The sequence below is a fragment of the Notechis scutatus genome, chromosome Z, assembly GCF_049901735.1.
Source record: "Notechis scutatus isolate UNSWTSFEM ecotype Mainland chromosome Z, rNotScu1.2, whole genome shotgun sequence".
Lineage (NCBI taxonomy): Eukaryota > Metazoa > Chordata > Lepidosauria > Squamata > Elapidae > Notechis > Notechis scutatus.
In genome coordinates, this window is record NC_142025.1 from 107,563,203 (window position 1) to 107,591,190 (window position 27,988).

Genomic DNA, 27,988 nt, shown 5'->3' on the forward strand with positions numbered 1-27,988 from the left:
ACAGAGCTTGGATCATCAACAAGATCTTGACTATTCAGCTTGTATTTTATTTTCTGATATTTTTTTTTGCCAATATGTAAGACAGAGCATTTATTTGTTGAGATTTGAAGTTTCCATTTGTTTGACCATTCTGATACTTAGTCAAAATCTTTTTGAAGGGTAGCAGTGTTGTATGTGGTATTGAACAGCTTTACATCATCAGCGAAAAGAATGCAGTTGCTCTTAATATGATCACAGAGGTCATTTATGTAGAGTATGAAGAGAGTTGGTCCTAGAACACTGCCTTGGGGGACACCACTATTGACAGGTACAGAATTTTATAGGACACTCCCAATTTTGACCATTTGACCATTTGTTGTCTGTTTGACAGGAATGCTTCTATCCAGTTATGCAGTTGTCCAGAGATACCATAAGATTTTAGTTTTATGAGTAGTTTGTCATGTACCACTGAATCAAAGGCTTTACAGAAGTCTATGTAGATTGCATCTATTTTTTTGCCCTGATCGAGTTGTGTAGTCCATATGTTTTTGAAGTGTAAGAGTTGCAGATTACAGGATAGTTTTTTCCTGAAACCAAATTGTTTATTAGAGAGTAGGTTGTTTGTCTCTAAGTGGAGGATAATGGATTGGTTAATAATTGATTCCATGACTTTACAGGTGACGCAGCATAAGGAGATTGGTCTGTAATTTTCAACTATGCTTGGGTCTCCCTTTTTGAAGATGTGGATAACCGTGGCTTGTGACCATAGGTTAGGCAAGGAGCTGGTCCAGAAAGATTTTTCAAAGATTATGCTTAGAGGTTTGGCTATGGCAGTGGATAGCTTTTTTAAGACGTAGGCACATATTCCGTCCGGTCCAATAGATAGAGATGGTTTTAGATTGCGTAGTGCTTTTTCAACATTGTCTTCTGTAAAATCGATATGTATTAGATCATTGTAGTTGTCTGTGGTTCAACTAGGAAATACTGGGCATGATCCATTACTGTTTACAAATACTAAGCCAAAGAATGTGTTAAAGAGGTTGGCTTTAATAGTGTCATCACTGCAGTCTTTACCATTAGGTCCTTTCAGGGGTGGGATGGACCTTGAGTCTTTTAGTTTGTTGTTTACAAAATTGTAGAAAGCGCAGGTGGAATTGGTGCGTAGGTTTTCCTCTTGTTTAATGTGATAATTGGTGCATTCAGTTTTTATCTGGTGGCATAAATTTTTGTATCAGCTTTTGAAATTGGCAACGTGACCAGATTTGTTTTTCCACCAGAGTGATCTCTTTTTGGATTGAAGTTTCCTTATTGTTATGGGTAATCCATTTTTTGTTTTGTTTTGGGAGTTGTTGTTGGTACATATAGTTTGATGACTCTTTTGACTTCAAGTAAAAATATGTTGTAATGGTCTTCAACAGTATTTCATCCAGTGAATAGAGATTGCCAATCAAGGCATGAGAGATCGTTGTCTATGAGATCGTCGTTGCCTTTTTTGAAGCTGTTCCTGGGAGAGTTTTTCTCCAGCCAGAAGGTAACCAGGACATGGGGGCAAAGTTGGAGCTAATAAAGGGACTCTTACTGATTATCTGACTGTATTGTCTTTGTGCCACACCCCTGATTATCACAGATCTAGAGGCAGCAGAATAGAAGACAAAGAATTAGAGAAAATCACAAAATACAATGAACTGCTAATAGAAGTAGAATGATTAGCAAAAGAAAACGAAGATAGTGCCAATAATAATAAGTGTCTTGAGTGCAATCCCAAACTAACTGGAGCACACTTGAACACCATCAGCATTGACAAAATCACCATAGAGTCTATTGACAAAGACTACTTTAATTGGAACAACTTAAATCCTGTGACAATACCTTTAACATCATCAAATAACCTATCCTAGGTTTTTGCCAAATCCAACATAAATATATGGCTGACTCTGTGACCAACCATAATAATACAATTTTGAAAAATTGAAATACATTTTTTTTCTATTTTATTATTTTAGGGTTACATTTTGCTTTCTTTTAAATGCAATAGTTTTTACCAGTTTTGTTTTTGTTATATTGTTAAAACTTAGAACTTTTAATTAAAATCTGGACATTTTCCAAGACATTTTCAAAGCAGAGAACTAGTATATTGTGATTGTTTTATCAGCTACTTATTGTTATCATGAGAGCACACCCAGAAATTAAAAAGATTTTTTTCATTTGAAAAGCAGGAATATTTTCTTTAAAAGTTATATTTCCTTACAGGTTCTTGTTTTGAACCTTGATACATGATTTAAATAAATTGAATCTCTGTTGGATGAGCAGAAAACACTCAAGGGATGAGAGTTATTAATAAATGCATTTCTTTTTTAATCTTTCTTGTCTGAGACATTTTAGCAACATTATTTAAGATGAGATGAGTACTTAATGCTGAGAATTGAAAGGTATCAGGCATAAATAAAATATTGCTTGGAAGGGAAATATGTAAGCTTTCTGTAAATTTATTGAATGAACAGTAGAACTATTAGTGGCTTCCTCAGAAAATAAACATAAGCATTATAATTCTAAATATATACTGAGGAATTTGTTTATCTCTGTTATCTCTGTGTATATGTTAATATTTATAAATATGAGAAAATACCTAAAGGATTTTTTTAAAACTTTAAATCTTTAATTTAGCATAAGAAATAATATGTCTGTCAGTTCTGTTAATTAATTAAGGTTGTCAATATAATATCCATTATAAATCAAGATTAATTTTATAATTTCAGCTGATTAATTTCTGCTTACACTGAAAATTATTCCCTTAGTTGAATAGGTTTATATGTTAACACTTTATGTTGGGAGACCACAGAACTTTGACTGTTGTACAAGTCCATTTGTGAAAATATAAATCAGGAATCTTAAAGTAAATATAACTGCTTTTATGAATTTTGTTTGTTCAAATGTGAAGCTAATTTTGGCACTGAAGCACAGGCCAATAACTGAATTTTCCATTCTTGGAGGATATTTATAATTTCATTATTCGGGTAAACTGCAACTATGGGTTTAGGCTGGGACAGAACTCTTTTAACTGTATATTTTATTGGGCCTCAGTTCAAATAATAAATATTTGGCTAGTGATTGAATAGTTGACTTGTTATAACTAATTAAGTATAAGTTAATAGCATTTAATGAAGATTTGGTCATTGAAACAAACCTGAATCAAAACCATTTCAAAATGGTAAATACGCATATTTAAATACATTTTTGAATTAAAAAATAAATAAATAAATTTTCATGTACTTTTAAAGAACTTTGCATTGACCTCACCTCTCCTTAGTTCTTATAACTGTATGAGATCTACATTTTTTTTTACACTCAAGCTTATTTATTGCTGTAATAATCTTTTGCAGGCTTCTTGTAAAAATTAAGGGTTAAACACCCTGGAATAGCCAAAAATCTTACCATATATTCATTTTGATTTGCCTTTCTATATTTATTTAATCAAGTTTATTTATTGCTATAATATGTGATATAGTATGAAAATGGTTTCAGTATGGGGAGATTGAAGAATCATAGTTACAAAGCAAATGGATGGAAATATTTCATGTAACAAGATGGGGAATATTCTAAAAAATCCATTGTTGAAATTTGCCAAAAGTAACACCAAAAACTAGCACCAGATGCTTCACCATTATTTCTCCTTACCTTTTCTTGAATATTTAAAGGAATAAAAATTAATAAATCTATACAGATTAAATAAAAAATAAATCAGATAATTAAAATTTTAGGATGAAATTCAAAATACAATAACTGTCCTTCTATTCTTTTTTCTAGAAACATCATGTGCCATATTGTAAGCCATGGATAATCTATCCATTATATCTGATTTTATGCTTTTTGACTTCACAGAGGTAGAAGAATTGCAGATGCTTTACTTCTTTGTTTTCACTGTATTGTACTTGGCAATTCTGACAGGGAATCTCCTTATTATCTCTGCAATATTTTATGACCATCATCTCCACAATCCCATGTACTTCTTCCTGATGAACTTGGCCATACAAGACCTTGGTGCCATTTCTGTCATTGTCCCTAAATCTATAGCCAATATACTCATGAACACAAGGCACATCTCTTATTTTGGATGCATTTGTCAAGTTTTCTTTGTTGCTTTTTTTATGGGTTCTGATTTTTGGATCCTCACAGTCATGGCTTATGATCGCTATGTTGCCATTTGCAATCCTTTACACTATGAAACAATAATGAACAAACAAGCCTGCATTTACATGATTCTTGCTGTGTGGGTCAGCAGCCTTCTTAATGCATGGTTGAATACTTGTTTTACCTTTGCAGCTCCTTTTTGTTCCAATACTATCAATCAGATTTTCTGTGAAATCCCACAGTTACTTAAGCTCACCTGCATGGATTTAAATCAATATGAAATCAAAGTAATTGTTGTAATTTGTATCTTGGGCATTGGTTGTTTTTTCTATATTCTTATTACTTATGTGTCTGTTTTCAATGCCGTTCTTAAAATTCCTTCAAAGGAAGGGAGGAAAAAAGCTTTCTCCACTTGTTTACCTCATCTGTTTGTTGTTTCAATATTTCTTCTATCTTCATTAATTGCATATATGAAGCCACCCTCCAGCGTACAGGATTTAGCAACAACTGTACTGTACTGTTTTACCCCTCCTTTATTGAATCCTCTCATCTATAGTATGAGAAACAAGGACATCAGATTTGCCCTGTCAAAATTATTAAAAATGAGAAACCTTTTCTAGAAAGTAGCTGGTGGATTTCTTTTGTAATCCTATCTTTTTGTTCTGAGGAATGGCCACGTATCTAGATAGCCCAATATGAAGTTGTACCAAAACAAAAGTAACATTTCTCATGACAATTTAGATGAGTAGAAAGTGGCTTAGAATGTTGTCTCCTTAATCTTTAGTTTAGTTTTATATTATAATCTTATTAATATGTATTATATATTCTATATTTTGATATGATTTATGGCTACTCAGCAATAAGTGTTATTGCCATCACCTACACAAAATAGCTGGTAGGGTTTCCTTGCTGTTACTATAGTACAGGAAGATTTCATGAGGCTTTCACTAAATTTACTTACAGAATAAGATTTTGGAGATGAAAAGGATTATAGAAAGCATGGCAATGAGTCGTTGGAGAATTTGGGTAATCTTGCAGGCTACGTAGTTGCAGCCAACTCTAGTACAGATATCCATCCCACAGTAGACACTAATGCCCATGAATGTTCTGCAAGGCATCTCATGGAAAAAAATCTAATCCAGAACTTGAATGCAGGTACTCCTACACTTACAATCAATCATAAGTATCAGTTTACATGCAAAAAGAATTCTAAAATTTTGACAACTGCTCTCCCCCCAAGTGGCCATGTGACTTTACTTTGGATGCTTGGCAACATGACAATATTTCATCTACAGCTGTTTGAGGCATCCCTCAATTATATGACTGTGTTTTACAATGATTTAACTGAAAAACCACAACTTAGCAATGATGGGTTAGTTTAATAGCCACAATATTTACTCAACAACTGCTGCAAAAAACAGTTGGATTTGTGTAGGTTACATGACTGATTTACAGCCATCATGACATACAACCACAAGCACCATTACAATCATATGTCAAGGACTATCTGTCAGGCACAATGAACCAGAACGACACTGAAAGTTGATCAGAGTGTTTGTTTATTGCTGCTCCCCTATGTACAAGAATCTATTTAAATAGATGCAATTCTGATTTCTACAATTCAGCAATTCTCTGTTTTACTGAAACCTGGCAGTGCAGAAATTCATCATGACAACAGCATATACATCCCAGGATTTCAGATATTTAGATCAGACAGAATTGAAGAGACATCAGGTAAAACAAAGGGTGGAGGATTATGTTTATATATCAACAACATCTGGTCTCAGGATATAACTATAATATATGAATTCTGTGATGAAAATTTAGAGTCTTTACATATCAACTGCAAGCCATTTTGTTCTCCAGGTGAATTCTCCTCATTTCTCTTAATAGTTGTGTATGTTCCTCCACAAGCTGGTGTAAACAAGGCATTATGAACTCTAGCTGATCAAATTATAGATGCTGAAGCCAAACACCTAGATTCCCTTCCCATCATTTTAGAAGATTTCAATCAATCAAATTTAAGGAAAGAGCTCCCAAAATATTTCCAGCATGTAAATTGTCCCAACAGAGGCAAAGATACTTTAGATCACTGCTACACAACAGTAAAAGATGCTTATAGAGAGCAGCTGTGGGACACTCTGATCACTGCATGATTCACCTTGTACATGCCTACAGACAAAGACTTAAAACCATGAAACCAACAATTAAATCAGTGAGGACTGGTCTGATGAGGCAAAGCTGAAGCTCCAGGCTTGCCTTGATTGCATTAATTGGAATATTTTTGAAGATACCTCTACAGACCTAGATGAGCTCACACATACTGTAACATCATATCATAACATGTAACATAAGGGGCGTGTATAAGTGCACCATCGTGCCTACCATCCCTGTCCTATTGTCCTCATTTATTTGTACCTATTTCCTGCATTCTTACTTATGTTTATACTTATACCTATTATCTTGTAAGCGACTGACAAATTAAATAAATAAATAAAATAAAAACATATGTCAGCTTCTGCAAAGACTTATGTGTACCAACAAAGAACCCGCAAATATATAGTAACAATAAACCTTGGTTCACAGCTAAACTTAAGCAGCTACGTCGTTCCAAAGAGGAAGCCTACAGATACAATCGGGCCAGAAACATATTAACAAGAGAGATCAGAGCAGCAAAAAAGAAGCTACTCTGAAAAGTTAAGGAATCAGTTATGAACAAATGAACCAGCAAACATGTGGAAAACTATTAAAAACATCACTGGCTACAGCAAACCTCCTTCCCGGGAAGAAGGAAATCAGCAACTAGCAAATGATCTGAATGTGTTTTACTGCAGGTTTGAAAGGAAACTACAGCCACCTATCTCCACAACCCATATCTCAAACACACCAACAACAGCCAAGATTCCTACAACTGAGTTGGGTTCACAACCTCTGGTCATCATAGAAAAAGAAGTGCAAGATCTATTTCACAGAAAAAAGCCAGGAAAAGCACCAGGCCCAGACAAGATAAGTCCTTCTTGCTTAAAAGTCTGTGCTGACCAATTGGGCCCCATCTTCACTTGAATCTTCAATAAATTGCTAGAGAGGTGCTGTGTTCCTTCTTGCTTCAAGCACTCTACTATCATCCCAGTGCCAAAGAAGCCATCCATCAAGGAACTGAATGACTACAGACCAGTTGCTCTATCATCGATAGTTATGAAAATCTTTGAAAGGCTAGTGCTGTCCCACCTGAAAACCCTCACAGATCTGCTATTACCGAACAAATAGATTGACAGATGATGCTGTTAATATGGCTCTGCACTACATCCTACAATATCTTGAATCTCCAAATACCTATGCAAGGGTCCTCTTTGTAGACTTCAGTTCAGCATTCAATACCATCATTGCAGACATTCTTCTAACTAAATTAAACCAGCTAGCACTACCTGAACACACTTGTAAGTGGATCATAAGCTTCCTAACAGACAGGAAGTAGCTAGTGAAGCTAGACAAAATCACATCTGATATAGTGGTGGGATTCAAATTGTTTTAGTACAGGTTCTGTGGGTATGGCTTGGTGGGCATGGCAGGGGAAGGATACTGTAAAATCTCCAGTCAGAGGTGGTACTTGTTGATTCTCCGAACTACTCAAAATTTCTGCTACCGGTTCTCCAGAACTGGTCAGAACCTGCTGAATACCACCTCTGATCTGATATCTGTACAATTAGCACAGGACCCCCACAAGGCTGTGTGCTTTCTCCACTTCTCTTCTCCCTATATACCAATGACTGCATCTCAAATGATCTAGCTGCTAAAATACTGAAGTTTGCAGATGACACAACAGTGATTGGTCTCATTTGAGACAACGACGAATCCACATACAGATAGGAGGTTGTACAACTTGTCTTGTGGTGGTACTGGAACAATCTGGAACTGAACACACTCAAAACTGTAGAAACGGTGGTAGACTTTAGAAGAAACCCTCCCATACTACCACCTCTTACAATACTAGACAACACAGTATCAACAGTAGAGATTTTCAAATCTCCAGGTTCTATTATATCATATGACCTAAAATGGACACCTAACATCACAAATGTCATCAAAAAAGCACAACAAAGAATGTTCTTTCTGCACCAACTCAGAAAGCTCAAACTGCCCAAGGAGCTATTAATACAGTTCTACAGAGTAATTATTGAGTCTGTAATCTGCACCTCTATAACTGTCTGGTTTGGTTCTGCAACCAACAAGACAGACACAGACTTCAGAGGATAATTAGGACTGCAGAAAAAGCAATTATTACCAACCTGTCTTCAATTGAGGACCTGTATACTGCACAAGTCAAAAAGAGGGCTATGAAAATATTTACAGACCTCTCATATCCCAGACATAAACTGTTTCAACTCCTACCCTCAAACAGCACTATAGAGCACTGCACACCAGAACAACTAGACACAAGAACAGTATTTTCCCAAACATCATCACTCTGCTAATTCCCTCAACACTGTCCAACTATTTACAAAGTCTGCACTACTATTACTATTAATCTTCTCATTACTCATTATCATGCATCCCCTCACACTTGTGACTGTATGACTGTAACTTTGTCTCTTGCATCCTTACGATTTATACAGACTGTTTCCTAGTATGATTTGATTGCTTATTGTACCCTATGACTTTTATTAAGTGTAGTACCTTATGATTTTTGACTCTTGACGAATGTATCTTTTATGTATACAGAGAGCATTTGTACCAAGACAAATTCCTTGTGTGTCTAATCACATTTGGCCAATAAAAGAATTCTAATTCTAATATAGCCAAACTAACTACTACACACTTACTATGGAATAATTAGATAAGCAGTACAAAGTTTAGAAAGAGTCTGACTTTCACCACTTCCTCTCTTTCAGTGATTCCAAGCTAAACGATCTCTTAACTCTTGTAAATTTGTAGTGAAGACACAATAGTTTTCCTTATACCCGATAATCCAGTTCTTACTTTTCAGAAAGCTTTGCCAGGAGACAATTAAAAGGATTGCAGTTTTATTTTAATCTATTGGTTTTTTTTAGAAATGACATGTTGAATGGGGAAAGGAGGGTGTCAACACATTATGGAGCTTTGCTCACTTATTTTGGATAGACTGCTTCCCTAATGGTGGTGTCAACTCATGAAGCTTCCCTATTCTGCTCCTGAATTGCCATGGGCAGGGGGATGGGGAACCAAGCCTTGCAGCTGTATTGAGAAATGTGCACCTCAGTCAAAACAACACACATCCTAGTTGGCCAAAGTCAAGGCCATCTCCACAGAAACCAGTAACAGAAAGAGGGAGTGACTTCTACTACCCACAAAATTGCTTTGTTGGGGAATGTGACTGATGACACACCTTGTGGGGATTGGGAAACAGGGCTAGAGACAAGGAATGAACTGAGTGGGGTCAGAGCTGGCTTTTTCTTGAAATTTTTCTTGTGGCTCCTGCTTTTATTAGGGCATTGGTCGGAATCCTGACAGGTGGCTTTAAATTCAATTACTTCAGTATCTGAATAAACACTTGAAGCATGTGGAGAATTATTATAACCCTCGAGAATTTTGAATTTTTCATTCTATGCTATTCATCTAAGTTTTCCTCTGTTCTTCTACAAATGAGCTAATAAGAATGATTCTTGTTCAATCTGAGAACTAATTTTGTGCTCACTTTTATAATTCAGAGAAACAGAGAGGTACTATACATCAACTTGATTTGTGCTTCAATAAATAAATAGATATTCAGTTGAACAAGACTTCAAAAGTAAGTCAGTGCAATACTTCACCAAGCATTCTCCAGAAATGAAAGCCAGTATATGTTCTTTTAATTAGAGTATAAGGAGTTAACCTATTTTGCAACAATAATCTCAAAGACTTTTGTGGCTGGTTTGTCAAATCTCCAGGAACTTCCATCCTACCTTAATCTCTTGAAGTTTTGGATGCTCCATCATTGGAGGTTTTAAAGAAGAGATTGAACAGCCATTTGTCTGAAATGACATAGGGTCCCCTGCTTAAGCAGCGGGTTGAATTAAATACCTTGAAGGTACTTTCCAACTTTATTATTCTGTTATTCTTTTATTTCAATATCATTGTATGAGATTCAGCCAATTCATATTTCAACTTTTGTTCAAACTTGGTAATAAGTGGAGGAAAATCAGCTATAAAAGTTTTAAATTATCTACTAACCCCCCCCTCTCATAATTTAATCTATGTTATTTTGATATCTTTCTTAGAACTTTTAACTTTAAATAAATAAAACAACTATGTTATAATTCCAGGAGATATCAATTTTCATATAAAATTAAAATATCTTCAATTTCCCCACTGCCACATGTACACATTTGCTCAGCTATTGGTGTTTGATCATACCTGCCCTGCAGGAGTGTTGATGTAGGTTATTACATCTGACTCTGAAAAAATGCTATACTCCTCTTAGGAAAAGTCAGGTCTCTAAGAAAACTTGCTGGTTCCCACATTCAATCTGATTTCTGCTGTGTAGAAATATCCCATTAAATTCTGGCTGGAACTCCATATCTCTTATTTTGTTGACAACCACTTGCTTGGCTTGATCATAGCCTAGGGATATTAAAAAAAAAAAAAAAAAGCAGTGGGGAAAGTCCATAGGAATGGCAGCTTATGCTCTATTACCTGTTTCCAGGGAGAGGGGAAGTTGTCTATCAGGATTGAAGGGGTCAAGCCCATTGGGAAGAATTGAATTTTTAACCAGTAAGTTATCACCATCTTCCAGGATCAAAGTGATTGTGGATGGTTTACAAACAATATAATAAATTAGTATCAATACATGACCAGAAGCACATTAAAAACAGAATTAAGAATAATACAATTTACAAATTAAAAATCAAAATTAAAAAATTAAAAGGTTTTTAAAAAGTTAACAATGTGGAGGGAGACCCCTGAAGCCATCCCCAGTGTTGCATCATACTCTTAATCTTCAGGCTAAGTGACAGAGCCTGGTCTTAACATTCATCTGGAAAACTCAAACGTTAGACTCAATGCACCACTGAGTCTTTTTCTGTTGTCACTTTTTAAAGTTTCTATATTAAAATCAGAAGAGTGAGGGGTTTTGCCTCACCTCTAGGGCAAAATGTTCCCAAAAGTGGGGGCAACAGCAGAAAAGGATGCCCTTCTAGATCCCACCAGTCAAAATTATTTGACTAATGGCATTCACAGCATGCTATCTCTGCTTAACTGAATGGTATGGAGTTTATATAATTAGGACGATGGCTCCTTATGGGCCCTCAGTTAATCCTAGTCCCAATCCACGGGGAGCTTTAAAGGCGAAAACCAACACCTTGAATTGGACTTGGTTTTTATACAGAGTTCAACCTAAATCACTGTTGTTTGAAAGTAAAAATCACACCTCCCAGCTGTTTGTCAGGAAAAAAATTAACCCTTTTCCATCTCTCTATTTATAATTTCTGACTTTTTTCCCAAATTTTTCATTTTGTCAGTAATTTAGTTTAAATCTGCAGCCAATTGCCCTATAGAACATTCATTTTTCTTCACTTCTTCCATAGATTTTTTTTTAATCCCTGCAAATCCTTCTTCCATTGCTTTTTAAACTATTGCAGGCATTTTTAAAGCAAATTCTTCAAATAATTTCTTCAATAAATCTTTTAAAAATGCAATTATCAGAAATTTGTTGTACTAAATCCTTATTCTCCAAATTTTTCTTGTGGTTACCTGATGAAAAAGTGAAAGTATGTCAGTTATTTTCTTGCTTCATTTTTTTTCTGCTTTACTTTTATCTATTTTGAGCCTTTTAGTCTCACTAAAAGTCACAATCAAACAGTCTAGCTCATATTATTTTTATCTTCTCATTCACAGAGAGGTCTGATCTGTTACTCTAATTAAATTTACTATTTTCTTTCATCAAAGAAAAATAATTCATTTTTTTAAAATCAGTTATCTTTCCCTATTAAAAAATTTCCAATATCGTAATCTTGTCAACCTTTTTGCCTTCAAAATATTTTAAGACATTTCCCCCTCTTTTTAAATTCAAAAGCAGATGTTCACTGAGATTTTTTAAAATCTTTGCTGTGGTTTGAAATATCTCCCTCAAATAATAAAGCAATTGAATCATGATGATTTTTTTTGTTAGACAATGTCTTTAAAAAGCTGCACGGCAATTTAGGTCATGTTTTTAAATCCTTGACTTCCAAGCTCCTCACAATCAACCATAAGAAACTAAATTCCTGTAGGCATTTTTGCAAGAAGCAGCTCTTCCAGACCACAAATAGATAACCCCAAATTCTCTTTCATCTGAAGAAATTTTCTATCAGCAGAACCAACTCCTGACTGGCGTCCACTTCTCACAGAAGCATTTAACTACACATCCAGAAACCAGGCTTGAGCGACATGGATAAATACACTATGATAAAATTAAAATTAATGTGGACTTTAAAAATCATTTTATTATATATTGATACTATGGAATAAATATCAACCCAGATTCTGTCAAAAAAAAAAAATCCTTAGCGTTCGTAGTTCAGGAGTATATTACTTTTTAAAAATGTCAGATAAAGGTAAATTGATGTACTAGGACATATTGCAACATTATCAAGAGAAATTTAAAATCAGAACAAGTTAACAATTAATAGCAGGATATACTTGTTAATGGTTTTCACATTTACAATTGAACTATTGTAAGATTAAAGATTAAAATGAATAAAAAGACTTATTGTATGGAAAAAAGTAATTTTGGGACCTAATAGTTTGAACAGGGCTGCCTTTATGTCTTTGTTTCTCATGCTGTAAACCAGTGGATTTAGAATGGGTGGGACAAGAGAATATATAATGGTCAGCATTATATCCAGATCAGATGGGGAATTTGAGGGAAGCTTCATGTATGTGAGTGTTCCTGTGAACATTAACACAGAGACAACAATGAGATGGGGAAGACAAGTGGATAAGGCCTTTTGTCTTCCCTGTGTAGATGGTATTCTGAACACTGCACTCAAGATCTTTATGTAACTTACCAAAATGAAGATAAATAAACCCAATACTATAATAATACTGAAGGCAAGAATTCCAACTTCACCTTGATTGAAATCTGAGCAAGTGAGCTTTAATAATTGTGGGATCTCACAGAAGAACTGATCAACAACATCAGAGCAAAAAGGAAGTGTAAATGTGCCAATTGCATGCAGTATTCCAAAGAAAAAACCACTGATCCATACACTAGCAATCATCTGAGCACATGTTCTCCTATTCATCACCATTTCATACTGCAAGGGGTTGCAAATAGCAACATATCTGTCATATGCCATGACTGTGAGAAGAAAGAAATCAGATGTCAAAAATGAAACAAACAGGAGAGCTTGAGAAATGCAACCAGAATAAGAAATATATCTGGTATTCATGAGAGAATTTGCTATGGATTTAGGCATAATGACTGAAACAGAAGCAAGATCCAGAATGGCCAAGTTCATCAAAAAAAAGTACATTGGAATGTGCAAATGGTGCTCAAATGTCACAACTGAAATTATGAGAAGATTTGCTATTGCAGTTGTGAAGTAGAAGGCTAGAAATACAAAACAATGTAGAATTTGCAGTTCCCGAATGCCTGAGAATTCCAGAAGTAAGAATGTAGACATGGATGTCTGGTTACCCACCAAGAGTTTCTTCCTCATTACTAAGATGAATATACCATCTGAAAAAAAAGAAGAAAAAATAATTAAAAGTACAGTTGAAGCCACTTTTTGAAAAATAACTATTTCTCTGGCCAATCACAAATTATAATGCTCAATTTGTACCTTTGTGCTTCAGTATACTGTTGTCTTCCATTGTATATTCATCTTTGAATAAATGAAAAGCACTAATATGTCTTTGAAATTAAAAATTCACTCAATTTTTAGTTTCATTTATAACTACTCTCTCATTAGAATTAAAATCAAAAAGTAATAAAATAACTGAATTGAAATAAGAAAAATTGAAATATTCCATTGTCTGCACCATTCTGATCTTTGTAATTATGGACACATAAAAGCATGGAACTGTTCACCTTGATATTCATTCTGATGTCATCTACTAGTTTAGGATAACCTTTCACCTCTGCCCATATTAGCTAACAAACACCCTAAGATTGCTTATTTCTTAATTGAAACTTTGGCAATCTGCGTGTCTGTATCTCTATGTGTGTATTTATGTATCCAAAACAAGTGGAAGCATCCAGATTGCTAAGATTGCAGTGCATTGGTGAAAAAACATACAGATGAACATTTCCCAATCTGATAATAACAGGATAATTACATACTCTAAGTCCCATACAACCTACAAGGATGTTCTAACATGCTTTACTTGTCTGTAATTCAGGAAAAATATCTACCACCATTTTTTAATGTTATTACCATTGTTGCATTTAATATTTTTAACTACTCAATAGGTAGCCCCCAGAGTTGCTAAATAGCAAAAAAAATGCTTACTTTAAAATAAATGTAATCTACATTTTAAAAAGACAAAATTATACTTTGGATTCTACATGATGGAAAATAAACAATAAATCCAGTCAACAAAACAGAAAAGAAAATGTTCACTTATACAATTTATATCTATTATTAACTTACTATTTTTTGGTCTTTGCTTCTCAGTTTAATTCTGATGTTCTTCTATCAATAATTTTTAGATAACCTATACAATACTATGACTCTTTATACATATGTTCCTGTTTATGTGTCAGATAAATGAGAAATTTGTCTATTGTCTGGGGAACAGACTTCATGGAAATGCCTCAAGAGTGAAACACTACTTAGAAGTGTAGAGCAACATAGCAAAGAAGCTGGGTCAATAAACTCAACTGCACTACATCTCATTATACTGATATGTTCCAATAATGGGTGACTCTTTTCTTCTGTTTTGGGCAAAGATCTTGGTCTTCATTTTTTTATTACACTATGTTATTGAACATGTACTAACCATTATCAACAGAATATACTAGTATACTACATTACTAAGAATTAGTATATAGTTCTTATAAGTAATGCTTACCAATTAAGCATTCACTTATAGAGCTAGGAAAAGTTGTATATAAATACTGGTGATAGATAATAGGTTTAAAAATAGATCAATTTTTTAAAATGGCTAACTTTAAGAAAATTAAGAAAATTAATAAAAATGAACAGATAAGAAAATGTTGTGTTTCACTTGTATGTCATGTTTGTGTTCCTACCAAAACTAAGCTTTCCTCTGTTCATAGCAAATGTAAGACAAATGCTATTTTTTAGAGATTAAAGCACTAAATTATTATATTTGAGCTGATAGGAGGAATGAAGTTTTATCAAACAAAGCAAAAATGATGGGTAACAAAGCTATACACTCTCTCCTTATTTATTTATCTTGCATGCTGGATATATATTAAGGATAACTGGATTGGAAGAAGATGAGTGTAGTTTTAAAATAGTAAAAGAAACATCAATAACCTGAGTTATGCTGATGACACTATTCTGATAGCCAAAAATGCAAAGGATCTGCAAGTAATACCTGGTAATAGCAAGTTATCTAGTAATAAAATCAAGGTGCATGGAAAAAATGAACTGAAATTAAATATAAAGAATAAGGAATATAAAGAATAAATTAATGACAACATGTACAACTTGCCTTAGAAATAACAGTGAAGGTATTAAACAGTCTTCCTTTTAGGATCAGCCATCATTAAAACTGCACGTAGTCAAAAAATACAAAATAGAAACATCACTTGATAGAGTAAAGGCCTTAGAAAATAAATGCAGATGTCATTCTTTGATATTTCTATACTTAAAAAGATCAGAATACTGCAGGTAATAGTATCTCCTATGACAGAGGTATCAAACTTGTGGCCCGCAGGCTGGTTGCATCACGGGCTGGCCATGCCTATCCCTGGTTTAGTGAAGGGGGGAGAAAATCACCATACGTCACATGATGACAACATTATGCTGCACGTTTAACACTCCCGCCCTATGACATTTTATGGAAAGAATGTTGAACTTGGGAGAAACAAGATAGAAAGAGTATTGACACTTTTGAACTGTAATGTTAGGGAAGACAGCCAAGGAAGCAAATAGAACATTATGCAAAGATATTGCTCTAAGGGAAAGTCTGCAATGCTGGGAAAGGTGGAAAGAAAAAGAGGAAGATAACAGCAAGGTGGATCAACTCAATTACAATAGCAATGATTATTACTTTGGAGATCATGTTAGTCACAGATTGTCAAGTGGTCACTAACATGGTGATGAAATATGAGAGGGGGGCAGGGTCATCTAACTGACTTGGTGCACCTATTTGGTAATACATACAACTAAATCATTTTATTAGCCTCTAATAAATTTACAGAAGTAAACAGCATTACTATTACTAAATATTTACAAAGCACACATTTTATTATAGTGAATCAGATGAGCCCGGATCTTGGAAGGAATACAATATTTTGATTTGCAATTAAGTTACATTATTTATTTATTTTATGTCTGAAGACCTTTGGGTATATTGTGATGGACAGTTGTGAAAAGAGTTATTTTATTCCTCTAAGGACACATATTTATGAAATTCTAAATCATAGTTTAATGTATTATTTCTCAGCCTTTGAACTAACTTTATGTCAATAGGTATGCAAGACTGAACAAAATAATTCTGTGTGGTCTCCTCCTCCTCCTCCTCCTCCACCTCTTAGCTTTTTAATTATTCCCATACATATCAGCCCCCCTTGAATTTATATTTGGATTTTTAAAATGCAAAGGACTAATATTTTGAAATTGATTATGATTATGATTATTATAAAGCACACACTAAAATTATATAGTTATTATGGTAACAGAAACAACAGCAAGTCAGCTCTGTTATCTTTCAAATCCATTTGTTATCTTAGTCAGTCATGGAAGAATTGATTTATCCTTTTAACTCTGAAGATGGCTCATAATATGATTTCTGATGCTGTTTTTCTCAAAAGTAATGGGAAAGTCATACAAAATATTAAAATAACTGAAAAGTACAAAATGGCCAAACACTGGTTCATAAGCATGACTTGACTCTTTCTTTTTCATTCTCTTTTAAGTACACACAGAAATGTATACAAGTAAACAATTGTTTAGTTGAGGCCATATGTTCAGCAATAGACTCAATAAACATAATAAACCATTATAGATCTCTGACTAACAAAATGGATGAATTAAGGCTACAGATTGCAAAGACTAAATTCATCAAGAACTGCTGTGTTTTGCTAATCACAGAAACTTGGCTTCATTTACTCATTCCAGATGCAGCTGTTGAGTTGGAAGTGTTCATAGCTCACCAGTAGGACAGGAGTAGAGATTCTGGCAAGATCAAAGGGGGAGGTTTAACCCTTTATGTGAACAAAAGCTGGTGTATCAATACAAAGACTGTAGACAGCCACTGCTCCATGGACCTGGAGTATATGACTCTTAAATGTAGACCCATATATCTTCCGCAGGAATTCAGTGTGGTTTTGATTACTGCAGTCTATGTCCCTCCTGATGCCAATTCTACCATAGCTTTGGGATTCTTGTATAACACTGTTTGTAATCAGCAGAATAAGAATCCTGATGCTGTGCATATCATAGCGGGGGACTTTAATCAAACTGATTTAAAAGCAGTGCTCCCTAAATTCTTTCAGCATGTTAAGTTTGCTACTAGAGGAGCAAACATATTGGACAAAGTATATACCAGCAACAAACATGGTTATAAGGTTATGCAATTACCACATTTGGGACAATCAGACCATATGTCACTGCTTTAAACACAAGCATACATCTCTCTTAGGAGACGGGCTCTGCCTATAATAAAGACAGTGAAATCTTGGCCAGAAGATGCTTCCCAACAACTTCAGGATTATTTTGAGAACACAAATTGAGACATCTTTTACCACCCTGACCTAGAGGTGCACACTGCAACTGTTCTGTACTATATCAAACACTACACAGATGCTATCACTGTGAATAAACGTATTAGGATCTATCTAAATCAGAAACCCTGGATGACCAAGGAAGTCCAGCGCCTCTTGCATGACAGGACCAAGGCCTTTAGGTCCAGTGATGGGGCAAGACACAGTGTTGCCAGAACTAATCTGAAGAAAGGTATTTGGAAGGCCAAGACTGATTATAAGAGGAAGTTTGAGGATAATTTTTATAACAATAACATGAGGCAGGTGTGACGAGGGATTCAACAAATTACCAACCATCAACCGACCAATGTCATCCCTGCTGAGGGGGATGCTTCATTGGCAGAGGAACTGAATCATTTCTTTGCTCACTTTGAAGTGGAGACATCAGAGAAAGATAAAATACAACTACCAGCCAATTGTAGCCCCCACCTCATTGTGGAGGAACAGGAGGTGAGGAGCATTCTGAAGGCCATGGACCCTAGAAAGTCTGCCGGTCCTGATGGTATCTCTGGCTGAGTGCTTAAAGACTGTGCTGATCAGTTGGCTGGAGTCTTTACCAGGATCTTCAGACGGAATTTATCCCAGTCCACTATTCCATCTTCTTTGAAGGCTTCCACCATTGTTCCACTGCCAAAGAAGTTCCCTATCAATAACCTCAACTATTACAGACCAATGGCACTCACTCCTATCATCATGAAGTTGAGAAATTGAGAAATTGGTCTGCAGCACATCATTTTTGGTCTTCCACATACATTTGATAAACATTTTGTATGATAAACATACATTTTGGTCTTCCACATACATTTGATAAACACCAGTTTGCATACAGAAGAAATATATCTACAGAGGATGCTATAGCCATCATTCTTCACACTGCTCTGACTCATCTAGAACAGTGGGGGCGGGGCTATATGAGGATGCTTTTTGTGGATTTTAGTTCTGCATTTAACACAATTCTTCCACATAGATGTCTAAACTTCTGAACCTTGGACTTTCTAATTCAATCTGCCTTTGGATTATGGATTTTCTGTCTGACTGCTCACAGAGGGTCAGATTAGATAATCATACCTCTTCATCCCTTATTCTAAACACTGGTACACCACAGGGTTGTGTTGTGTCCCTTACTTTATACTCTTTATGTGCATGACTGCATTCCCACTTCACTATTGCTAAATTTGCAGATGATACAACAGTGGTGTGACTTATCTCCAGGAGGGATGAGTCTGCCTACCGAGATGAGGTGGACCGGTTGCTTTCGTGGTGTGGAGACAATAACTTGGTCCTCAACACCAATAAGACCAAGGAGCTTACAGTGGATTATAGAAGGAACAGATCAGATATCCAGCCCTTCCTTATCAATGGAGACTGAGTAGAGCAAGTGGCCAGTTTTAAGTTTCTGGGTGTTACCCTAAAAGAGGACCTGACCTGGGGTGCTCACTTTGCAGCACTGGTCAAAAGAGCCCAGCAGAGATTATACTACCTGAGACTTCTCAGAAAACTACAACTGAATGAAAAACTGATGGTGACCTTCTACCGCTGCATCACAGAGAGCATTTTAACATACTGCACCTCTGTATGGTTTGCCAATTGCACAGTGGGAGATAGGAAAGCACTCCAGAGAGTTAATGTCATTGCCCAGAAGATCATTGCTTGCCCTCTCCCCTCTTTGGAAGAGCTTTATAGCTCCCACTGCCTTAAGAAAGTTCAAAACATTTTCAAAGATCCATGTCATCCTGGAAACCCTTTTTTTGAACAGTTACCATCTGGCAGACGGTACAGAATAATAAAAACAAGGACAAATAGGCTGAAAAACAGCTTCTATACCAGGGCTGTAGCTCTTTTGAATTCTGCTATATAGTGTAGTGTTGGTGTGGTGTCCGGGGGTTTCGGTTCAATGTGTGAAGGGTGAAGGATGTGTGTTTGTCTTTATTTTCATGGTCATGGTCATGATGTGCACTGAAGATGGTGTTTGATTTTGTTGTACAAGGTACAATGACAATAAAGTAAACTAAAACTATAGAATCAAAAATACAATTAAAGAATTACTGCTTCTTTTTTCTCTCTGGTTTGCCCAGGATTAATTCTGGAGTGAAGTGCTTTGGGAGAAGCCAATTAAGCTCTTGTGGGATCACAAGAGATCACTAGAAATCAGAGAGTATTTATTAAAAATTCCTGCCAGTTGGATGAAAATCATCTCATCATTTGAAAGATTTCAGCAACATCTGGTACGACTGGGTGAATGTGCATCGTTGGCAGCCAAACAGGTTAAGATTAGGACTTGAATTGGATGGATTGAATTAGTGATTAGTTAAGCTATTTCTCAATTCCTTAGATCAGGGGTCTTCAAACTTGACAGCTTTAAGACTTGTGGACTTCAACTCCCAGAATTCCTCCTCCTGTCATGTTAGCTCAGGAATTCTGAGAGTTGAAGTCCACAAGTCTTAAAGCTTCCAAGTTTGAAGACCCTTGCCTTAGATAAACTGGTTTGAACATCAGTTATTTAAATGCATATTGAGAAGTTTATTTTATAGCACTCTCTACTATTTCTCTTCTATAGAAAGAAGAGAGAATATGCAGTGTTCAATAATATTTCAGTGAAAAATTTATATATGAAATTGTGTATATGCAAGCACGCAACTGCTTATTGGAGGCCAAATGTTCAGAGATGGCATTTTAAACTCATTTTTAAATTACATATTGCCATAACATAACTCCCAAATGTTGAGTTGCTGATGTTATTGAAAGCTAAGAATTGTAGATAACATAATACTATATTACAGTGCTTATTGTCATTAAAAAAAAGACATTAAATAAAACTGTCATGATGAAGATAAATAATTAAAAATATGAGGCTATTGTTCTATCAAAATACCTTTTTCTAAATACATTTCCCATGTATATGTATTCTTACTCTCAGAACAGGAAGTTTCTTTTTAAAAACTAAATGAAATTAGAAGGCTTTTCAATTTGGTTTCACAATATGGTTATTCCTCAAGTTTATTTGTATATTTTTTCACTATTCTGTTACAATTTAGTAATATAACTTATTTATGATCGGAAGACCCAAATAGGAAATTCCAGATATAATTTTAAATTTTGGTAATCAAAATTATTCTTATGTCAAATTTGATATAAAAAAACAAAATAAATTGATAAGTAAAATTTAAGACATATAAGAACTCAAATTTAACAACTTGTAAATAAAACATTGTTTTCATGATCAGTATTCTGTTATTTTGGGACACATTCATAATCAAAATGTAATTTGTAACATTCGGGAGTGATATGGAAATTTGCAAGTTCAAGTGTTACTGGCTCAAGATTGATCCAGACTTCCATCCTTCTGAAGTCAGTAAAATGTGAACTCAGATTGTTGGGGGCATTATGTTGACTGTAAACAGATTAGAAAGGGCTGTAAAGCACTATGAAACAGTATATATGTCTCAGTGATATTGCTATTGTTATTTTATCTTGCTATACTTTTATTTTTAATGTGTTTTTGTTTAAAATTCTGGTCATTAACTACAATAAAAATATTCACTCCTTCACATGAAATATTGATTTTGTTCTCTGTCATTTAAAAAAAACAGTTTACATTTATTGCAATCATTAATTATTTCAATTGACAAAATTTACAGCATCAGTATGATTACTTATGTGCCATTAAGTTGGTATAAACTCTTAGGAACAATCTAGAAAGATTTTCTCTAGATGCAGCAACACATTTTCCTTCCAAATTGATGGGTTTTTTTGAGGGGGAGAGAATAGGAAGGAGAAAGATAAATTATAGAATCACAATTTAAACACATTGTGTTAAAAGGCTTAGATTTTATCTTACTAATCACAAATATGTAATAACAATTAAAATAATTATACTTGAATATGCACTTGTGTTTTTAAAATGCATATTTTCTTGCAGTATGTTGGAGGAATAATCAGAAACAATCACTCAAGGTTGACCCATCCTTCCATTCTCCCAAGGTGGGTAAAATGAGGACCCAGATTGTTGAGGGCAATATGCTGACTCTGCAAAAAAAACCTCTTGGACAGGGCTGTAAAGCACTATAAAGCAGTATATTAGTCTAAGCACTATTGCTGTTGCTATTTAATCATCTTTATTTTCTAGGTAATGCCCTTAGACATATGATTCTATCTCAGAGAAAATATTATGACATGGAAGTATACTCTGGCAAGAAATGTGACAGCAAGACTAGTTAAAGCAAGTCAGCTAATTATATTATATCTAACAGATTGAAGTATCATTTGAAGATGATGTATTTATCTGAATGCTGATTCTTTGTGTTTATTACATATGCAATTTAATATTGTATTTCCCTTCATCTATTTTATCCTGAAATTAGATCCTGCATTTTATTTTCATCTTGTTTAATCGAATATGATTGTAACTCTCATAACAAAATCAAAATGGCTATTCCAAATTCATACACTAAAATTTGCTGAGATAATTGGATTTAAAGTTCCAACTTTTAAAATTATGGAGATCAGAGCAGTAATTTGATAACTGTACCTATATATTTGAAACAATACTTTTTAAATATCTATTTAGGGATTTTATTTTCATGCTCATAAATCAAAGGCATGGAAAGCAACATTAGAATTAGTATCAATGGCACTATATCTAATCAGTTGTCACTAGTCTGAACTTTGAAATAGCACTGAAAATATTCAATTGCAGACTAAGACTCTCATCAGAAGTTCTGATGACAATTTAATACTAAGGTATTGGTCAATAAATATCCTCTTATTTCTAGCATTGCCTTCATTAACAGGCATGAAAAAGGCTGCATTCAAAATGATTGTATTTCTTTTCTTTCCAGAGACATCACTTACAGTATTATAAAACATGGATAATCAATCAACTGTCTCTGATTTTCTGCTCTTTGAATTCTCAAAAATACATGAATTACAGATATTACATTTCTTTGCTTTCCTAGTATTGTATTTGGCAATTCTAACAGGGAACCTTCTCATCATGTCTGCAATAATTTTGAACCATCATTTGCATACTCCCATGTATCTATTTTTGTTAAATTTAGCCATACAAGATCTTGGTACCACTTCAGTCATTGTTCCTAAATCTATGGCCAATATGCTGATGAACACAAGACACATTTCTTATCTTGGATGTGTTTCTCAAGTCTTCCTTCTTGTCTTTTTTCTGGGATCTGATATTTGGATCCTCACAGTCATGGCCTATGATCGTTATGTTGCTATTTGCAATCCATTACATTATCAAACAATAATGAACAAGCAAGCCTGCATTTACATGATTCTTGCTGTATGGGGCAGCAGCCTTCTTAATGGATCATTGCATACTTGCTTTACATTTGGAACATCTTTTTGTTCCAATAATATCAATCAATTTTTCTGTGACATTCCACAGTTACTTAAACTCACCTGTTCAGGCTTAAACCAAAATGAAATCAGACTAATTGTGTTTGTTTGTGCTTTAGGACTTGTTTGTTTTTTCTTTATTCTTTATACTTATGTATCCATTTTCACTGCTGTGCTGAAAATTCGCACCTTGGAAGGAAGGAAAAAAGCAGTTTCTACTTGCTTACCCCATCTTATTGTTGTTTCCATGTTCCTATTATCTGCCTTCATTGCTCATCTGGAGCCTCCTTCCAGTAATTCAAATTTAGCATCAACTGTGATGTATTCTCTTATCCCACCTCTTTTGAATCCTATTATCTATAGTATGAGAAACACCAGTATCAACCTTGCCGTTTCAAGATTATTCAATAAGAGCAATTCTTAGGGGGAAAAAACCCATTCTATTTCATTTCATTTTGTTTTGTAAGTATTTGTTTTGTTTTGCAATTGAATCAATAACTCCATTAGCTCCAGACATAGAAGTGTAAGTTAAACTTGAGTCTATTTCTATATGCCCAATGAATCTAAATGTCAATTTACAAGATCTTGCAGATTTCAGCGCTTTTCTTTTGCCATCTACTAGGATGAACGAAACCACAAAAGCTGAGAAGTATCTCAGTCAATTCCTATTCAGCTAGCTGGATTTGGAGGAAAACTTTCCCATATTTCTAACATTTCATCTAAGCCAAGCAGAAAGAAATTATTGAATTAATATGCTCATGATTCATCATCTGGGACTATGTTTCAGCAACATCAACAATGCTGTAGACCATTGATTGCTGGGATTGACAAATCTGAATCTGTTGTTTTGTATAATTGCCTCTTTTTGACTACTTTTATTTAGAAAATTTATATTGCTGCATACTTGTGCATGGTGACTCAAAGTGGCTTAATTTAGATACATAAATTCCATTTTTAAAAAATCTGACTACACTGCTGACTAACTGATACTGTTTTGCAATTAAAACTAGTGTGATTACATGTGAGAATAGGCAAGTATCATGTAAATGTATATAAATAAATCCCTATTTATCCTATGTTGCCATTTTGGACATTTCAAACTCATTGCCTCTAGCACAGATGTGAACAAAGTATGCATCAAGACATTATGGAATTCATGAAAATTAGCCATTAGAGGAAAAGATCTCAAAAGTCACCAAATCAAGTTAATCTAAGGTATGGATAAGTTGTTCAATAAGTATAAAATTCAAATACGGACTGTGGACCTTCATTTGTCAAATAATGTCCAAAGAATAGAATGCATTTGTGTTGGGACGGCTATGACACACAGTCACTAAGGCTGATAAGACTGAGAGATGTATGGTGATTCTCCTTAGGGTTATGATGATTCAAGAATTAAGCTATCTTGCTGCTCTAGCATCAGAAAGTAATACAAGATGCACATTAAATAGCCTGCCAATTTATTATTTCAGAACTGAGATAGCAGAATGTTCAGAATTTTCATATAAAATATTGTACATTTTTAATGGTTGGTTCTCCTTACTGCCCTTTCCCAATACAGATAAATTGGTACAAATGATTATGTGTATATGCATATATACAGTATATTTCCATGTCTGTGTTCAAATAGATATCCTATGTAAATATAACTTTGGATCAGATTCAAATGTAAGTTTCCAGTTTTGAGATTCAAGAGGGGCGGGGGTATAACTAATTGAGCTATGCATTGAGAGTTCAAGAACAATTCATTTTAATCTAGGATCATTGCAAATTGGATTAATTTAAAAAAAAATGTCTGTAGAACGTGGTTGGAAGGGTGAAATGGCCTCCTCCTATTTCATTTTAGGAGACAATGTGGTGACAATGGCAGAAGTATTACTTCTGCCAGACTTCAGGTGGCAAGTCACAAGCTGTGACAACTGGGTCACTAAGATTTGTGCTGGAGGACAGAGCATTGAAACTGGGTGAGACAACTTCCAACTTTTATGCTAGAAATCTAACCCAAGTTAAAAAATTCCAAAAAAAATAATCTCCAAGTAGTAAGAAAGTGGTGATTGAATAACGGGAGAAAGATTACCCAGGAGTAAAAGAAATATTTAATTGAAACTTTAAAACATAGAAAACTTGGAGAAGATTAAACAATTACTTGAAAAGTGATTATTGGAAGAAATTGCTTTTTTATTTTTAATTCCCCTTGAATTGTTTGAGAATCAGCTATTTGACACTGTCCAATGCTGGAATTGAGAGTAGGGGTGCCATCTACTGGAAGAGAAGGAGCATTACAATGTGGGAACCAAAGTGAAAGTGACAATCATTTAACACAAGTAAATGAAAGAAGAGAAATTAAACAACATCTGACCTTGAATCTATTATGGTAGGTGACTTGGATGTTTGGAAACATTAGTGAGCTCTCTGAAAATCTCTAAGGCAAATTGAACTGCAAATAGATCTCTATTAAAATTGCTTATTGAACGTTGAACTTAAAATCTGGAGGAAATTCAGCAGGCCAATTTGGATTTGAATTACTTAAGCTACCTGATAGAACATCCTACGAGATTTAAAAAAAAGGAAGGTGACAGAAAAAAAAGAAAAGAAGAAAAGACTTCAAAATTTGGACAATTGGGAAGAAACAAATTGGAAAATCACTAAATAACTTTTTTAAAAAATAAAGTTTTATTGAGTTTTAACAAAACAAATAAAACATCTTATTTGAGCAGAGCATGGTTCCGGGTTATCACATTTCCATAAAGACACAATTTCATATGCATATTCATCTTATATATTCAACTTCATATCTTATTACTCTTTTTCCAACTTCTCACTATTTCTCCCTTTAATTCTCTTAATTTTCTTTTATGATTATCTCATTTTCTTCTTATTTAATTGTATTTCTTTTACCTAAATTTCTATATCTTTTTATTCATTATACTTATACTTTTGTCTGTGATTTATTATTATTATTATTATTATTATTATTATTATTATTATTATTATTATTATTATTATTATTATTATTATTATTATTATTATTATTATTATTTACTCTGTAGTATGATTGTGCTGTGGTGTTTGGGGCACTGTGCTGGAGTGGCTTTCAAATTTCATTGTATTCGTAGAAATACAATGATAATAAAGGTATTCCATTCTATTTTATAGTTCTTAAAAGTTATTTAGTGGGGTTTGTTCAGCGACAGACTGAAATCCACGATCGTGCACAGTTTCAATCTGTGCTTGCCACTGGAGCGCCCCGATCTATTGGATTCGAGGCTCAAGCCACCCCATAGAGGTGGTGAAGAGGGGAGAGATTGCTAGCCAAGTGGAGGGGAGCCGCATCTCTCCTCCTTGGCTGGTCTAAACTCCCTTTCCCGAAGGTGATTGCATTGGTGGTCAGAAATGGCCACCTCAAAGAAGAACCCGACTGGATAAGATTGTGCAGGAGGAAGACAAAGAGGAAAGCAGGACAGAGCAGGCTAAACAACAGAGAACATCTAAGCAAGGTACCCTGAATCTAAAAGTACTTAGAGGGATACTTCTCAAAGAAGACTTTTAAGTGGCAAAGGAGAGAGAAAAGGAGGTTAAAACCCCTTTTTTAAACCTTTATATTGACAATTACAAATGGTATGGAAAGAAATCTATATTAATCTACTTTGACACTAATAGGCAACTTTAAGCTGAAATTTAAGTGTCAAACGGAGAATAAAGATTTGTTCTTTGGTCATTTTAAAGCCCTAAAAAGAAGAAGAGTGGAGGCAAAAGGGTGGAACTTGGAATAATGAAAAAATGGAGTGCCATCTGGAAAAATAAAGAGGATTAACAGCAAAACTTTGAAAGGACTCCTGAGGATACATTGTAACTGAAACCTTATTAAAAGATACAGTAACCCACGGAAAGTAAAAGTAAAGGAAAGAAACAAGAAGGAACAGTCTGGGATCATTTGGTGATATAAAAAAAAGGTTTTGGCATTTTTTTTTCCTGTTTTTACAATCAGGTGGTCAATTAGGTGGTTGTTCAAAAGTGTTTAAAATGGCATCACTCCTGGAGGAATTGAAGATGAATCTTAAAAAACAGAAAGAAGATGCAGAAAGGGGAGGAAGATCCTTTGGCTTCGTATTTGAATTTCTTGAAATGGAGATCCTGAACTATGAAAAGCAAAAGGAAAAGCTTCAAGAGCAAGAAGAAGGGCGGGATGAAGAAGAAGCCATTTTCAATTATCAAATAATACAAAGTGTGGTAATAAGGGGAAAAGGGGGAAAGGAGTTAAAAGTTTGAGATCAAAGGGAACAGCCAAAAAGAAAAATAGTCTAAAAAGGAAGTATAACAGCAAGGACAAGCAGAAAAGGAAGGAAGTATAACAGCAAGGGCAAGCAGAAAAGAAAACCACAGAAGGGAAAATTAGAGAGAGAAGGTTATAAAAAAAGGGATGAGAAAAAGGGGGGAAGATAGAAAGGGAAAGAACTCATGAGGGACAAAAGCAGGAAATAAAAAAAGGGGGGGAAACATACTAGGAGTTAGAAATGAAATAAGTAAATAATCTATGAGATAAAACTGTATTGTTATGTAATTGTTATGTTTATTTATAATTAATGCAATAATAAAGAAGAGAGGGAAACATTGTAATTGTTTCTAAAGATTGAT

At 34.5% G+C, this 27,988-nt stretch overlaps 3 protein-coding genes across 3 annotated transcripts; 2 read left to right on the top strand and 1 right to left on the bottom strand.

Annotated features, from left to right (window-relative positions):
• The first annotated feature begins 3,809 nt into the window (after positions 1-3,809).
• On the top strand, positions 3,810-4,727 carry LOC113425619 (olfactory receptor 14C36-like). Its single transcript, XM_026687844.1, has one exon. It carries the CDS (start codon positions 3,810-3,812, stop codon positions 4,725-4,727), a length of 918 nt encoding a protein of 305 aa, XP_026543629.1.
• Positions 4,728-11,685: 6,958 nt separating this feature from the next.
• LOC113425620 (olfactory receptor 14A16-like) lies at positions 11,686-13,760 on the bottom strand. Its single transcript, XM_026687845.2, has 2 exons — positions 12,836-13,760; positions 11,686-11,741 (listed from the first exon to the last, which is right to left on the bottom strand). The coding sequence occupies exons 1-2, from the start codon at positions 13,758-13,760 to the stop codon at positions 11,686-11,688; spliced, it is 981 nt and encodes a 326-aa protein (XP_026543630.2).
• A 9,096-nt stretch (positions 13,761-22,856) lies between these two features.
• LOC113425621 (olfactory receptor 14J1-like) lies at positions 22,857-23,777 on the top strand. The gene has a single exon (XM_026687846.2). The coding sequence runs from the start codon at positions 22,863-22,865 to the stop codon at positions 23,775-23,777; it is 915 nt and encodes a 304-aa protein (XP_026543631.1). The 5' UTR covers positions 22,857-22,862.
• Positions 23,778-27,988: the final 4,211 nt, after the last annotated feature.

Coding starts and splice junctions, on each gene's coding strand:
- LOC113425619 (XM_026687844.1), top strand. CDS start 3,810: ATGGATAATCTATCCATTATATCTGATTTTATGCTTTTTGACTTCACA.
- LOC113425620 (XM_026687845.2), bottom strand. CDS start 13,760: ATGAGGAAGAAACTCTTGGTGGGTAACCAGACATCCATGTCTACATTC. Junction 11,742..12,835: donor AGCCCTGTTCAAACTATTAG/GTCCCAAAATTA, acceptor CATTTTTAAAAG/ATTTATTGAAGAAATTATTT.
- LOC113425621 (XM_026687846.2), top strand. CDS start 22,863: ATGGATAATCAATCAACTGTCTCTGATTTTCTGCTCTTTGAATTCTCA.